At 43.1% G+C, this 13,855-nt stretch overlaps 1 protein-coding gene across 3 annotated transcripts in view; it reads left to right on the top strand.

Annotated features, from left to right (window-relative positions):
* Positions 1-412: 412 nt before the first annotated feature.
* stat1a (signal transducer and activator of transcription 1a) overlaps positions 413-13,855 on the top strand; it is a 130,310-nt gene continuing 116,867 nt past the window's right edge. The window contains exons 1-3 of one of the 3 annotated variants that reach the window (XM_084330564.1): positions 413-508; positions 3,914-4,044; positions 5,334-5,478. In XM_084330564.1, coding sequence (XP_084186690.1) covers positions 3,917-4,044; positions 5,334-5,478 — 273 coding nt within the window. In that variant the 5' untranslated portion in view covers positions 413-508; positions 3,914-3,916. Of the gene's footprint in view, positions 509-3,890; positions 4,045-5,333; positions 5,479-13,855 lie in introns of all 3 variants that reach the window. The other 2 variants (XM_084330566.1, XM_084330565.1) reach the window with 2 other exon arrangements.

Below are 13,855 nucleotides of genomic sequence, written 5' to 3'. Positions count from 1 at the left end.
TCTGATGATGATGGAGTTTCGTTTTCAGAAGTGAGTTGCATTGGGAGCCTTTCGCTTTCTCTGAAAACACGTGGTGCACCGTTCGCTGTTACCTCGATCTCTCTCCCTCCCGCGGATACAGCTAAACGTTGTTATAATTAATATGAACATATTCGTGACAGAAAGGACGTTGACACATTAGCATTACCAATACAAGTCTGTGGACAAATACAGAATGTATCCTTTCATTGATCCATACACACATCACATGAGTGAAGCTACTGCGTTGTATGATCAGGGGGAGGTTGTGTGACCGTCCGAACAGCCCCTGATCACATGGTTTTGATTGGGCTATCGCAAAGAAGGCGGGGACATGTCATGAATTCTACACTTCGATTGGACAGCGTCACAGCGCTACTTCCCTGTATACAGTATACTGTATTATGCTTGATGCATATTGCTGCACACAAACACAAACCATCTGGTAATAAGAAGAACTTGTGTTTTTCCTTTCGTCACACGGGGAGAGGTAAGTTGCATTATGTCCACCATTAGAATAGTTAGGTGGGTTGACAAACAGTACTGTATTTGTAGATCTGGTATATGTCATACATGTATAGATGTAACAGTACTGTCTATCTGTATGTCATAATATGTTATGGTGAATTGAAAATGGGGGACCCTGATGTAAACAAGACGAAAGTCTTTCTCTGGTCTGTATCCCCTTAACAATTGTGTGTATTGAGCCGTACTGTATTGTACCCATTCTGCAATCTGTTAATAAAGTTTTCAATCAATCAATCAGGTGGATTGACTTGACGAGTTGTCTATTGTTAACTAGGGGGGGGGGGGGGGGGGCATACTTTTTAAAGGCTAATCTCAGAACTCTGTATATAATAAGCTAAAAGGTGGGACCGAGTTATTAATATTATACTAATCTAGTACTCGGAGTAATGAACAAGCTATCATATCTATAGGTATAAGTGCATGTTGTTTGGTGGAAGTTGGAACTGTGGTCTGGGTTGAAGCAGGCTAACCTGTATCTGTTTACAGTTGTTTACAACGACTGCTTGCTGTATTCGTCTCCTCTGCCATTATTATGATCCCTTACATTTTAGGACCAACATCTGTGGGGGTGGGAGAGAAATATACATACGGTGGGGAGAGAATATATACATACGGTGGGGAGGAGACTGTACATTAGGAGGGGGTGGGGGGGGGGGGTGGGAGAGAAATATACATACGGTGGGGAGAGAATATGGACATCGTGGGAAATTATTGAAATGCGAATATGATGATGTACATGGCACCCCCCCCCCTCCGAAAATGACAGATATACATACACACATCTCAAAGCGTTAGAGAATGTCAATACAATATTGTTCATACCCCCCCCCCCCCGCGTGAATATTAAAGGCAACCAACTTGTGTTCAGCTTTTCGTTCAGCGTTTCTCTGATTGGCCACACGGCCAATCAATCAATCCACTAGCACGCGGCCTTGCGGCAAGAGAGACAAGAGAGACAAGAGAGTCGCGGCAGAGAGCCGCGCATGCGCATGAGGCTCCCCCAGGTCCTTGTGTTTGAGACAGCCATATTAGACACATAGCCATAATTTAAGATAATAGTTTCCACAGCTCCAGTTAACCTAATTTATACCGTAATGAATCATTAAAAAATATACCGTTAACTGGAATATGTTGTTTCTTTACACATATGTTGGATTATGTAATTGGGTTGTCATGACAAAACAATAAAAATCGCTACTTTACATCAGGGTGAACGCTGAACCGAGTCAAGCCGCGGGCGGCGCACTGAAGCCGGTGAATGAACAACCGCATTGCCCCGCTGGCTCTAGTTAACCTAATTTATACCGTAATGAATCATTAAAAAATATTCCGTTAACTGGAATATGTTGTTTCTTTACACATATGTTGGATTATGTAATTGGGTTGTCATGACAAAACAATAAAAATCGCTACTTTACATCAGGGTGAACGCTGAACCGAGTCAAGCCGCGGGCGGCGCACTGAAGCCGGTGAATGAACAACCGCATTGCCCCGCTGGCTCTAGTTAACCTAATTTATACCGTAATGAATCATTAAAAAATATTCCGTTAACTGGAATATGTTGTTTCTTTACACATATGTTGGATTATGTAATTGGGTTGTCATGAAAAAACAATAAAAATCGCTACTTTACATCAGGGTGAACGCTGAACCGAGTCAAGCCGCGGGCGGCGCACTGAAGCCGGTGAATGAACAACCGCATTGCCCCGCTGGCTCTAGTTAACCTAATTTATACCGTAATGAATCATTAAAAAATATTCCGTTAACTGGAATATGTTGTTTCTTTACACATATGTTGGATTATGTAATTGGGTTGTCATGACAAAACAATAAAAATCGCTACTTTACATCAGGGTGAACGCTGAACCGAGTCAAGCCGCGGGCGGCGCACTGAAGCCGGTGAATGAACAACCGCATTGCCCCGCTGGCTCTAGTTAACCTAATTTATACCGTAATGAATCATTAAAAAATATTCCGTTAACTGGAATATGTTGTTTCTTTACACATATGTTGGATTATGTAATTGGGTTGTCATGACAAAAGAATAAAAATCGCTACTTTACATCAGGGTGAACGTTGTTACACTGCCACCACCCACTTCAATGACAGAGCTCTCATATTTGCGAATACATAAACTATATCTTAAATTATGGCTATGTGTCTAGTCTAGTCTAGTATATATATAGTCGTAACAGTGTTTATTATTGCGAGTCCTAACAGTGTTTATTATTTCATAACTGTATGGGCTTTGTTTATACATGTACAGTGACGAGTGAATCTACCGTTGGTTGTTAAAAACGCGAAACATAATAATCAGTCAGCAGCGCTCCACGCTCCACTGCTACCACAGCCCAACACAAGTGCGTTGGAACAGCAGCCCAACACTACAGAAGTTGGTTGCCCGCGCTGCCGCGCTGCCGCGCTTGCTCTTTGGATTTCATTTGGGACGTGGGACGGCTGCGCTTGCCTGCGCGTGGGGGCGGGGGGGCGCGGCCAATCAGAGAAAATCCGAACACAAGTTGGTTGCCTTTAATATTCACGCCCCCCCCCCCCCCCCCCCCCCCCCCCCAAAAAAAAGGGAGCCCAAATCAAGACTTGGGATATTGAAACCAGCTATGGGGCAGCTAGCTCAACTTTCAGAATCAGAAAGGTCTTTATTGCCAAGTAGTTTTCACATACAAGGAATTCGATTTTGTCGTTTTTGCTGCGATAGAATAAAATAAAAAAGTGGAATAAAATAAAATTGAATATAAACTAAATGAAAATAGAAGCACAATAGAATATAATTATAAAATAAAAATAGACCAGGGCTATACAACTGTAAAATAAAAAGGTGGACCTCCGACCCTCTAGGGGGGTCCGGGGGCATGCCCCCCCTGAATAATTTTTTTTTGTGTGTACATTTTAAAGTTAAATGCATCAATCTGGTGCACTTTGAGAGCAAAATAAAGAGGCTAGATCTATGATGAACTTTGTGCTCAAAACACAAAATCGACTAGACTAGTGCTTCCCAATCCTCTCCTCGAAGCACCCCAGCCGTTCAATGTATTTGTTAAATTCCACTGGACTAGTCACTAGACTAGAGCATACATTTGAGCCATCAAAGAAATTAAGCAAAAGTGGGTTACCTGTGTTGAACTGGTTTATTTTTTTAGAAAATATAAAAATATAGTGGATTACTATTACGACTACTACCACTGCCAATACTACTGATACATCCCTATTGACAAACTTTATATTTAAAAAAATAGTATATATAAAAAATAAAAAAAATAAAGTTTTTTTTATTTTTTATTATTATAATAATTTTTTTCTCATTATACAACTGTGGCGGGACTAATTAGACTGTGGCGGGCTTTGTCACCAGAAGATGGCTCAGTGGTGCCAGCTGCAGCTGCTGGACTCCAAGCACCTTGAACAGGTGGACCAGCTCTACGACGACTCATTCCCCATGGACATCAGACAGTACCTCAGCAAGTGGATCGAGAGCATCGACTGGTGAGACACGACAACGCTGACTTTACAAAAAACAAAAAGGTTTTTACGTTTGCATGCTCCATTTCCACAACGCTCTCCTCCGTGCCTTGCCCAAGGGAACCCTGAGGGTAGATATTGTGGGCAGGGAGAGTGCTTTGATACCCCATGAAGACACTGAACCTCTTCCTCAGGAGTCATTTATAGTTTAATTTATAGTGATGAAGTGTAAGCTATGTGTGGCATATTTTAGCCTCTTCCAAGTTGTTGGTTGAGGTCAATCTCTTTTCTTTATCCTCCAATCACAACTGTTACTTTATTAGCGGGAAGCAACAGCTGTGATTGGAGGATCAAGAAAACGGGGTGGGGTTTGAGATGGGGTCAATGGATTTGATGCATGGACTAATACACATCATTAGCTGTGCACCAATAGGATACTGGTGGCCAATACCAGGACGTGAAAACACAATTTAACGTTATATTAGGACAAAAAACACACTGCATTCTGGCAACGATGTAACGCACGCAGCGTTACTTGGATTAGGAAATTGTAAAGCCTTACTTTACTCGTAATGTGCTACTGCCCAACACTGCCTACCTGCAGTGATCACATTAAGCCAAAAGGCCTTTTGGGAGGTAAAAACAGTGAAAAATAAATCTGGATTTCATGAGGCTCTACCTACATTGGATTGAAGTGTCAAGCTGTATTATCTAGGAAAATACAAATATCTGATCGGGACTCTGTATCGGCAGGTACTCCATATTAAATGACTCAGATCGGGATCGGAGGCAAAAAAGCAGGACATCCCTACTTTTAAATCCCTGTACAATACCAACATGTTGTGCATTTTTGTGCTATTGTCAATCATAGAGTTACAGAGGTTTGAACACACTGAAATAAAAGTTATTGAATTATTTTGCAAACAGATGCCGGCAGATCTATCTACTCTAATAGTTATTACCTGAAAACACCGCTGGGGCCATAGCCCGAAGTCTTACCTAGTAGAACATGTCCAAAGTCCGATAACAATATCATAAAAATGAGTGTTTTACACATCTTTATGTAATGGTATGTTTTAGGCGTTTTTCCAAACATTTGTGAGAGGAGTCAACACTACCTCAGTCCCCTCTCCCCCACTAATCTGAGGGCAGGCCATCGGAACGTTAAGTGGTTAACAATGAGAAAAATGGATTCTGTCTCAGTATTTTTTGTCCCCCAAACTAAATATCTTGGGTCTATAACCTACTTTGTTTAGTGTGGTATATTTTCTTCATTTGTCTCTTTCCCTCTCTGTGCTGGTACGCCTCCTCAGGGACAACGTGGCCGTGCAGGACTCCCTGGCTACCGTCCGTTTCTACGACCTCCTCGCGCAGCTGGACGACCAGCACAGCCGCTTCGCCCTGGAGAGCAACTTCCTGCTGCAGCACAACATCCGCAAGATCAAGAGGAACCTCCAGGTACCGTTCAGCCGTCGGAGCGTTTAACCTCCAGGTACCGTTCAGCTGTCGGAGCGCTTAACCTCCAGGTACCGTTCAGCCGTCGGAGCGTTTACCCTCCAGGTACCGTTCAGCCGTCGGAGCGTTTACCCTCCAGGTACCGTTCAGCCGTCGGAGCGTTTACTCTCCAGGTACCGTTCAGCCGTCGGAGCGTTTAACCTCCAGGTACCGTTCAGCCGTCGGAGCGTTTAACCTCCAGGTACCGTTCAGCCGTCGGAGCGTTTAACCTCCAGGTACCATTCAGCCTTCGGAGCGGTTAACCTCCAGGTACCGTTCAGCTGTCGGAGCGTTTACCCTCCAGGTACCGTTCAGCCGTCGGAGCGTTTACTCTCCAGGTACCGTTCAGCCGTCGGAGCGTTTACTCTCCAGGTACCGTTCAGCCGTCGGAGCGTTTAACCTCCAGGTACCGTTCAGCCGTCGGAGCGTTTAACCTCCAGGTACCGTTCAGCCTTCGGAGCGTTTAACCTCCAGGTACCGTTCAGCTGTCGGAGCGTTTAACCTCCAGGTACCGTTTAACCTCCAGGTACCGTTCAGCGGTCGGAGCGTTTAACCTCCAGGTACCGTTCAGCCGTCAGAGCGTTTAACCTCCAGGTACCGTTCAGCCGTCAGAGCGTTTAACCTCCAGGTACCGTTCAGCCGTCAGAGCGTTTAACCTCCAGGTACCGTTCAGCCGTTGGAGCGTTTAACCTCAAGTCAAGTCAAGTCATTTATTTATAAAGCACGTTTAAAAACTCAAGAGCCAACCAAAGTGCTGTACAATCAAAGCATAAGATCAATGTCATAATATAAAATACACAAATACAAAAAATTTAAAAAGGCACAACAGGACAAGACTGTACATTCAGAGAACAGAAGGCCAACAAACGGATAGGGGAGCACAAAGTACAATATAGCACACAGGGGACAGAGGAGCACAAGAAGAGATACAAGGGGGAGGGGGCAGGATAAAATTGCATGGGAGTGTGTGTTAGGGTGTGGGAGAATCAGGGTTTATTGAAGGCTAGGGAATAAAAGTGGGTTTTTAGACGGGCCTTACATGTCTCCAGCGAGGGGGCAGATCGGATCTCCAGGGGTAGCTGGTTCCACAGTTTGGGGGCCACGGCCTTGAAAGATCGACCGCCTCCAGGTACCGTTCAGCCGTCGGAGCGTTTAACCTCCATTATACAATGTCATATAACTCGAACTTAAAGGCCAACTTGCAGGTTGTATATTTGTTCAATAAACAATGTGACTAGGCCAACGCTGACTTTCATGAAGAGGGGAACACTTTTAATCGAAATTGACCCCGTTTTAGCGTTTTTATCAAACATTTTGTCGACCAAACCACAACCTCCAATCTCAATCCATGGTTCATAACGTGCGTGTGTCATCTTAATGATGACGTCACATCAGGTGCAGGGCAGCGAGGGGCTCTGAGTCACAGGCAGGTAGTGGCAGGAAGCAGAGAGCCTTGCTACTACTAGCCGAGGAGCTAGTATCTGTTTCACCTAACACTATTGCTCCGTGATCATAGCCATTCATCTCTAAAGCTAACCACTATTTGTAAAAGCCACAACCACGTTACCATATTTGTAATAATCAGTGATGCCACAGATTACTTGTAAAAGTAATCCGATTACTGATTACTGATTACTCCTTTAAAAAGTTATCCAAGTTACTTTACTGATTACTTGATTATCAGAGTAACTTAGTTACTTTGAAAGTAACTAGGTTACGAAGTCGTCGTCGTTCCCCCAACAGTTTTTTTAAACGCTTTATTGAAAGTGCATAAATTGTTTTTAACTTGTTTCTCTGCACATAACGTAAATTGTTAAACTAGTGCTTCAGCTTCTGTACCATCAAGTATGGTAAAGCAACAGTCTATGATGCTCACAGCATTAGAGCAGCCAGCCAGTGGTTTTACAAAACCAGTGTATCCATTCACATCTAACAAATGCAGGCTGAACTATTCAATTATATCAACTGTAACTATTAAATTGTTTTTATAAATGTCTCTCTATAAACATACAATCAGTCTCTCTTTAACATGTAAATTAACTGTAAATCTGGCAAATAAGAGCTTTTGCTCTGCCACCATCAAATATACATTAATCAAAAGGGAAAGAAACAATCTCTCTCTTTTGCTGTTTGGCTGGCCTCCGAGTCCTCCTGTACCTAGTCGAAGCGTCGGCTAGTGTTGTGATTCCAGATGCTTTCAATGCAATTGGATGTGCTGTTTTTAGCGGTAGACAGTATTTTGTTTCCTTCGCATATGCATAGACGAGCGTTTTGGGGTGGAAGTCTGAACTGAAACCGCAAAAGTCTTCTTGCGGTTTCACTTTTAATTTTGCGTTTAGACAAGCGTTTTGGGGTGGAATTCTCAGACGAATGCAGACGAGGCTGTAACAACGGAGCCCTGCTGTCACACGATTGGCGCATATGTCACATGACGTGCTGTGAAGACCCGCCCTACTCTGCCTCTGATTCGCAGACTGTGGATGGGGAATGTGATTGTACCAAAGCAGAGTCACTCACAGACAGAGTGTCCAGTCACGCCGCGGGACACATTCTTGTGTAACCCTTTCACTGCCACACTACGTCACTCCCAAATAAGAAAAACAGCTCAAAATGTATTTTTGACTGTCGAAAACGAAATAAAATACTGCATTCCGCCTGCATTATGAATTTATGATGAGATAGTAACGAAATAGTAACGCACAGCCACTTGGATAAGTAACTGCAATCAGATTACTGGCTTTTAAAGATTAACGCGTTAGATTACTATTTTCGGGGGAAAGTAATCAGATTACAATAACGCGTTACTTAGTAACGCGTTACCGGCATCACTGGTAATAATGTAAATCATTGTGTCGTTGTACATATTGTGTATATAACGTTAGTAGCTAAGTTAGCTAGCTTGGTAGCCAGCATTCTCGAAACTCCTAACATCACCTGATCTAAAATGGTTCTCTCCTCTTTGTATACCTTTGTCCTCACAAGTATTCTGCCAGGGAACTTATGGACACGACAACAGTAGTAGTTATAAGGTGTTTGAGCTTGTAACGGTAACGTTAGTTAGCTAATAGCTATCGTGGTAGCCCGTTTTGTGACTGTGATGCACCGAGTGGGGCTAGGGAGCTACTATCGTATCAACATGCCGTGACGCGTAGCTTGCTAGCCGGCATGAATGCCCGATTTAAAATGGTTCTCTCCTCTTTGTATACCTTTGTCCTCACAAGTATTCTGCCAGGGAACTTATGGACACGACAATGACTTACTTGACTTAAGCCTTTGCACTCCCTGCGGAGCATAGGCCACTGACGATTTCTTTCCATGTTGCGCGGTTTTTGGCCTCCCGAACGATGTTGTGCCATCCCAGTCCAGCCTCTTTCATTTCCCCTTCCCAAGAACGGTGCCAGGTGTTTCGAGGCCTGCCGCGTTTCCTCTTTCCAGATGGGTTCCATCGTAGGGCTTGCCGGGTGATGTTTGTGTCTTCCTTTCTCAGGGTATGGCCTATCCACATCCACTTTCTCTTCTTTATTTCTTCTGGCGGGGGTAGTTGTTTTGTGCGCTCCCACAGGTCCAGATTTGTAATGACATTTGGCCATCTCACTCTTAGAATGCGGCGGAGGCAGGAATTTATGAAGGACTGTACTTTCTGATTCAGCCCTACAGTTGTCTTCCAGGTCTCGGCGCCATACAGGAGGACTGATTTAACATTGGAGTTAAAGATCCTCAGCTTTGTGTTGGTTTTTATTTCGCGAGACCTCCATACTCGACCAAGTAGGTTGTATGCCGTTCTTGATTTTCCGATTCGCACTCTGATGTCTTCTTCTGTGCCACCCGCTGTATCTACTATGCTCCCAAGGTAGGTAAAGGAGTTAGTTTCTTCGATGGCCTCTCCCTCTAGTTCAATGTTTTGCTGGCACTTTGTGTTGATCTTCATAATCTTGGTTTTTACCCTATTGATCTTCATTCCTAGAGTTGAGGCTGTTTCCTTTAGTTTGTTGGTCTTTTGTTGCATTTGCTGGTGACTGTGTGATAAGAGAGCTAGGTCATCTGCAAAATCGAGGTCTTCAAGCTGGTGCATCAGTGTCCACTGGATGCCGTTTCTGGCTCCTTCTGTTGTCTTCTTCATGGTCCAATCAATGGCCAGCAGGAACAAGAAGGGGGACAGCAGGCAGCCTTGTCTCACTCCGGTCTTTATCTCGAACGGGTTTGAGGGCTCCCCTCTGTGCAGTACCCTACTTGTCATCCCGTCATATGATCCTCTGATGATGTTGATGTACTTCGGTGGGATTCCATAGTGCTCCATCAGGTGCCACAGACTGTTCCTATCTAGACTGTTATATCTGTTATAGTTATAAGGTGTTTGAGCTTTTAACGTTAGTTAGCTAATAGCTATCGTGGTAGCCCGTTTCGTGACTGTGATGCACCGAGTGGGGCTAGGGGGCTACTATCGTATCAACATGCCATGACGTGTAGCTTGCTAGCCGGCATGATGTGTGTGCAGTGCTTTGCCCCACAGGTCTGAGAAGAGGACCTGCACATTTTACTCGTTCCCAAAACTATTTTACATGCCCCGAATTAAAATGGTTCACAACAGTAGACATAATGCTAACGTTAGCGGGGTAACGTTAGCCAGAGCCATATAGCCAGTAGTACTATGGCCCTGGACGGGACGGGCATAAGGCATACGTTGCCTGAAGTGACGTCACGGCCCTGCTAGCGTCTGATAAGCTTTTTCATTTGCTCCATGCATGTTATTCGTGCGTGGACCTTTTTAACCCTTTCTGAGTGGCATTTCCGGCGTCAAATGGAAATAAATAAATAATGAAATTAGATACCAATGATGTAAACTACCCATAATTGAAGAGTAGGGTTTAACCTGCAAGTTGGCCTTTAAAGGAGCTGGTTCACACAAGTAATACAAAAAATATCACAATACTATACAATACAGAATATACAACAATACAATAATCACAGTGTCAAACAGTAGTGGTGGTCTATATATTGTAATAATAACTTATTTTAGCACCTTTCATAAAAAAAAATTGTAGCTCAAAGTGCTTCACAGCAGTAAAAAAGAAAATGAGCAATGCATAAAGTGCAGACATAGAAAACATAGAAAACGAGCATAGCAGCAAAGTGGACAAGGTAAGGCAAATCGCAGTTTTTCACTTTAGGATCTAACATCCCAATAGGCCTCTTTGTTTACAGTTTGATTCAGCTTTAAAATAGACTGTAATAAAAAGACTAAAATAGAATAGACAGAGTAAAATAGTGCAATCAAATTGTAAAATAGAATAAACAGTAAAATGATGCAGTGCCATAAAATAGTTAAATAAAATAAAATAGCCCTCATTTACAATACAATAATCAGTGTTGATGTAATGAGTCTAGGCGGCATAACAGAGCAGCGCATCGCTCCTGTACAGTGTGGGAGGAGGGGGTTAGTGCATAGAGTTCAAGGTGGTGATGGTTCTGAGGAAAAAACTCTTGAATCTATTGATTCTGATGTACCTGTAACGCATGCAAGGTGGATGTGATCCAAACTCTGCACAATATGCCCCTCCATGATCTCACTTGTTGTGGCCTACTTTACAAGAAACCTAGCACACGTTAGGCTTTCCAGGGTAGTCAGTGGTATCTGTGTTACTCTGTGTTCAGGCATCCACCGAGTACATTATTTGCCCGCTTTTAACCACATATGCATCGGGCAAAAATGGGGCTAGTTTTGCATAACACGCCTGGTGATTGCATTTCACCAAAAAATAATGCTGATTTAATTTGCACATAATTTCACACACATCCAAAAACCTGCAACAGTTTTGTACACATTATTATTGTTTGACAATCACACAACTCACACATCATTATGTAGCATAGGTCACATGACAATTAACGGTCACGCCCCATTTTGCGGACATCCAGGCTTTTTTTTACTGTCAGCGTTTGGGAATTTCATGTCGACAGGTAGGTGAAGTGAAATTATACTTATTTTAGAACATATATATCAAATTTCATGAGTATTCATCTATATTTAGTCATCTAAAGACTATTAGATATGAACGTATGTACCAGTAAAAAGTGGGAATCTCTAGAATGTGTTTTTGACGACGGTGTTTACAAGTTAAGTTTTCAACTTAACGTTATACACAACACTTTCTGTTGTCAGTAGATGGCAGCATTGGTTTAAAAGGTGAAAATGTTATGACTACAAAATGACTACAAATCCCAAGACCTTTAGCACCTAGTTCACAGGTCAGCACCGGATTAGGAAAACGTGATCTGAGGAGCGTTAAACGATTAATGCGACCTGAATATAGTGACGAGAATGGTCACCTAATTATCTTAACAAAAGTGCATCATTAGCATTATGTTTGTTGTCTAAAGGGGAACATAATGGTACAATTTAAGATTTTAATGTTATCCACATATTAGGGCTGACCCCTATTAGTCGATTAGTCGACTAATCGGTCGAAAGGAGCCGTAGTCGACTGGCCAACCTCTTAGTTGAATATATATTTTTTTATCATTCTTTCCAAAAGAAAAGAGGCCTAGAAGCGTGGCTCACGTGAATGGCACGCATACCAGAGGCTAACTGCCTACGAAAACAGGCACAGAGGCACTGAAAGAGGATTTCACTCATCTAATGAACACACTAGACTAGACAAATATCAAGATGTATCCATCAGTGGACCAATTGCATGCTTTTGCAGAGGACAAGAAGCCTTCAGTCGACTCCTTCAGACATTAAGCACCCCCAAAAACAATGAAAAAATTAAAAATTAAATAAAATAAAAAAAATATTATACTTTTTTTTTCTTTATTTTTTAACCAATAGTCGACTAACGGCAAATTTTGGCCAATCATAGTCGACCATCCAAATCCTTAGTCGGGGACAGCCCTACCACATATAAAGGACAAATAAAACTAGGGGTGCACCGATATGAAAATTGGCCACCGATACCGATACCGATTGTTCAACTAACACAATCGGCCGATACCGATACCGATAATTGTGGCAAAAAATAAGTATTTTTAATTTTTTTTAATATTTAAAAAAAAAAATTAATGAAACTACTGTATATTTGTATGTGTGTTTGTATTTGTAGGCCTCTTTACTTACTTAAAAAAGGAAACATCAAGAAATATGTTTATGGTATCACTGATCCCTCTCCCAGTATCGTCTGGCGGCCTGCAGAGGGATACTATTTTCTCAACCAGAGCTTTCAACCAATGCAATGGAACCATTCTGGCGGCCTGCAGCGGGATACTATTCTCTCAACCAGAGCTTTCAACCAATGCAATGGAACCATTTTGATTGACAGTCGATTCGGCCAATTACGCCACACCGCTAGCACCCACCTCCTGCTTACCACCAAGCGAATATTCATTTTTCTACTTCGGGGCATGCCGCCATTGATCTGCTTGTGAGAATGCGAGTCAAACTCAGAACCACAACAAGCTAATAAGTTAGCTGCCCGGCAGTGCCCGCCGACCAGCGCGCTCCACAGGATGGCCAAACGAGACACAATGATTTTACTGCAACAAATGTTATAATAAAACAAAGCCTTTCTATACATTTGTCTGGTTGAAAACTTTATTAACAGATTGCAGAATGTGTAGTTGGGTACGGAATGAGCAACGGAATGTAACCGAGCTATGCACGGCTTGCTTGCTATCTTCGGGTAAATACTATGCTGATGTAATTGAACGTGTAACTAACTATAATAACGTTAATGCCACAAAACGAATGTTTGTGTCATTTTAACAGCAGATACTTTCTTAAATGCCATCCTCCCGACAGAGCGGTGTTGATGGGGAGCTCTGATGGATTCGCTTGGTTGTGTTATTACATTAGCATTGAACAGCTAACCGAAAGCTAGGGTTAACGTTAGGTTATGACTATAACCAAGTTCTGTTAGTTAGGGGCGATGCTTGGCTTCGCCTTCTGCACTATCTCGCGTACGTGCACGCGTACTGAATAAACCACAAATGTACCTCTAATACCAGTATTAGTCTGACCACACCCCTCATCAGCTTACCTTCATAAGCAGGTGTGTGGTCACCTGCTCTCCTCCTTCCCAAGCTTTCACCACAAGGTGAGGTCAAGGGCTGCAGCGGCCGTCCGAAGCCAAGCATCGCCCCTAACTAACAGAACTTGGTTATAGTCATAACCTAACGTTCTGTATCGTTAGGGGCTCAGCTTGGCTTCGCCTTCTGCACAAGGGAGGCCAAGCGGAGCCACTTGGCTGACAAATACACCCCGCTGACAGCCCCCCAAAACCATCAGAACAGGGAGGGCCGAGCCCCCCCGACCCCCCCTAATGGAGGGTATCCCCCCTATTAGAGG

Source organism: Notolepis coatsorum (genome assembly GCF_963971535.1).
Source record: "Notolepis coatsorum genome assembly, chromosome: 1".
Classification (NCBI taxonomy): domain Eukaryota; kingdom Metazoa; phylum Chordata; class Actinopteri; order Aulopiformes; family Paralepididae; genus Notolepis; species Notolepis coatsorum.
The sequence above is the reverse complement of the archived record's forward strand: the minus strand, read 5'-3'. Positions and strand labels throughout refer to the sequence as shown.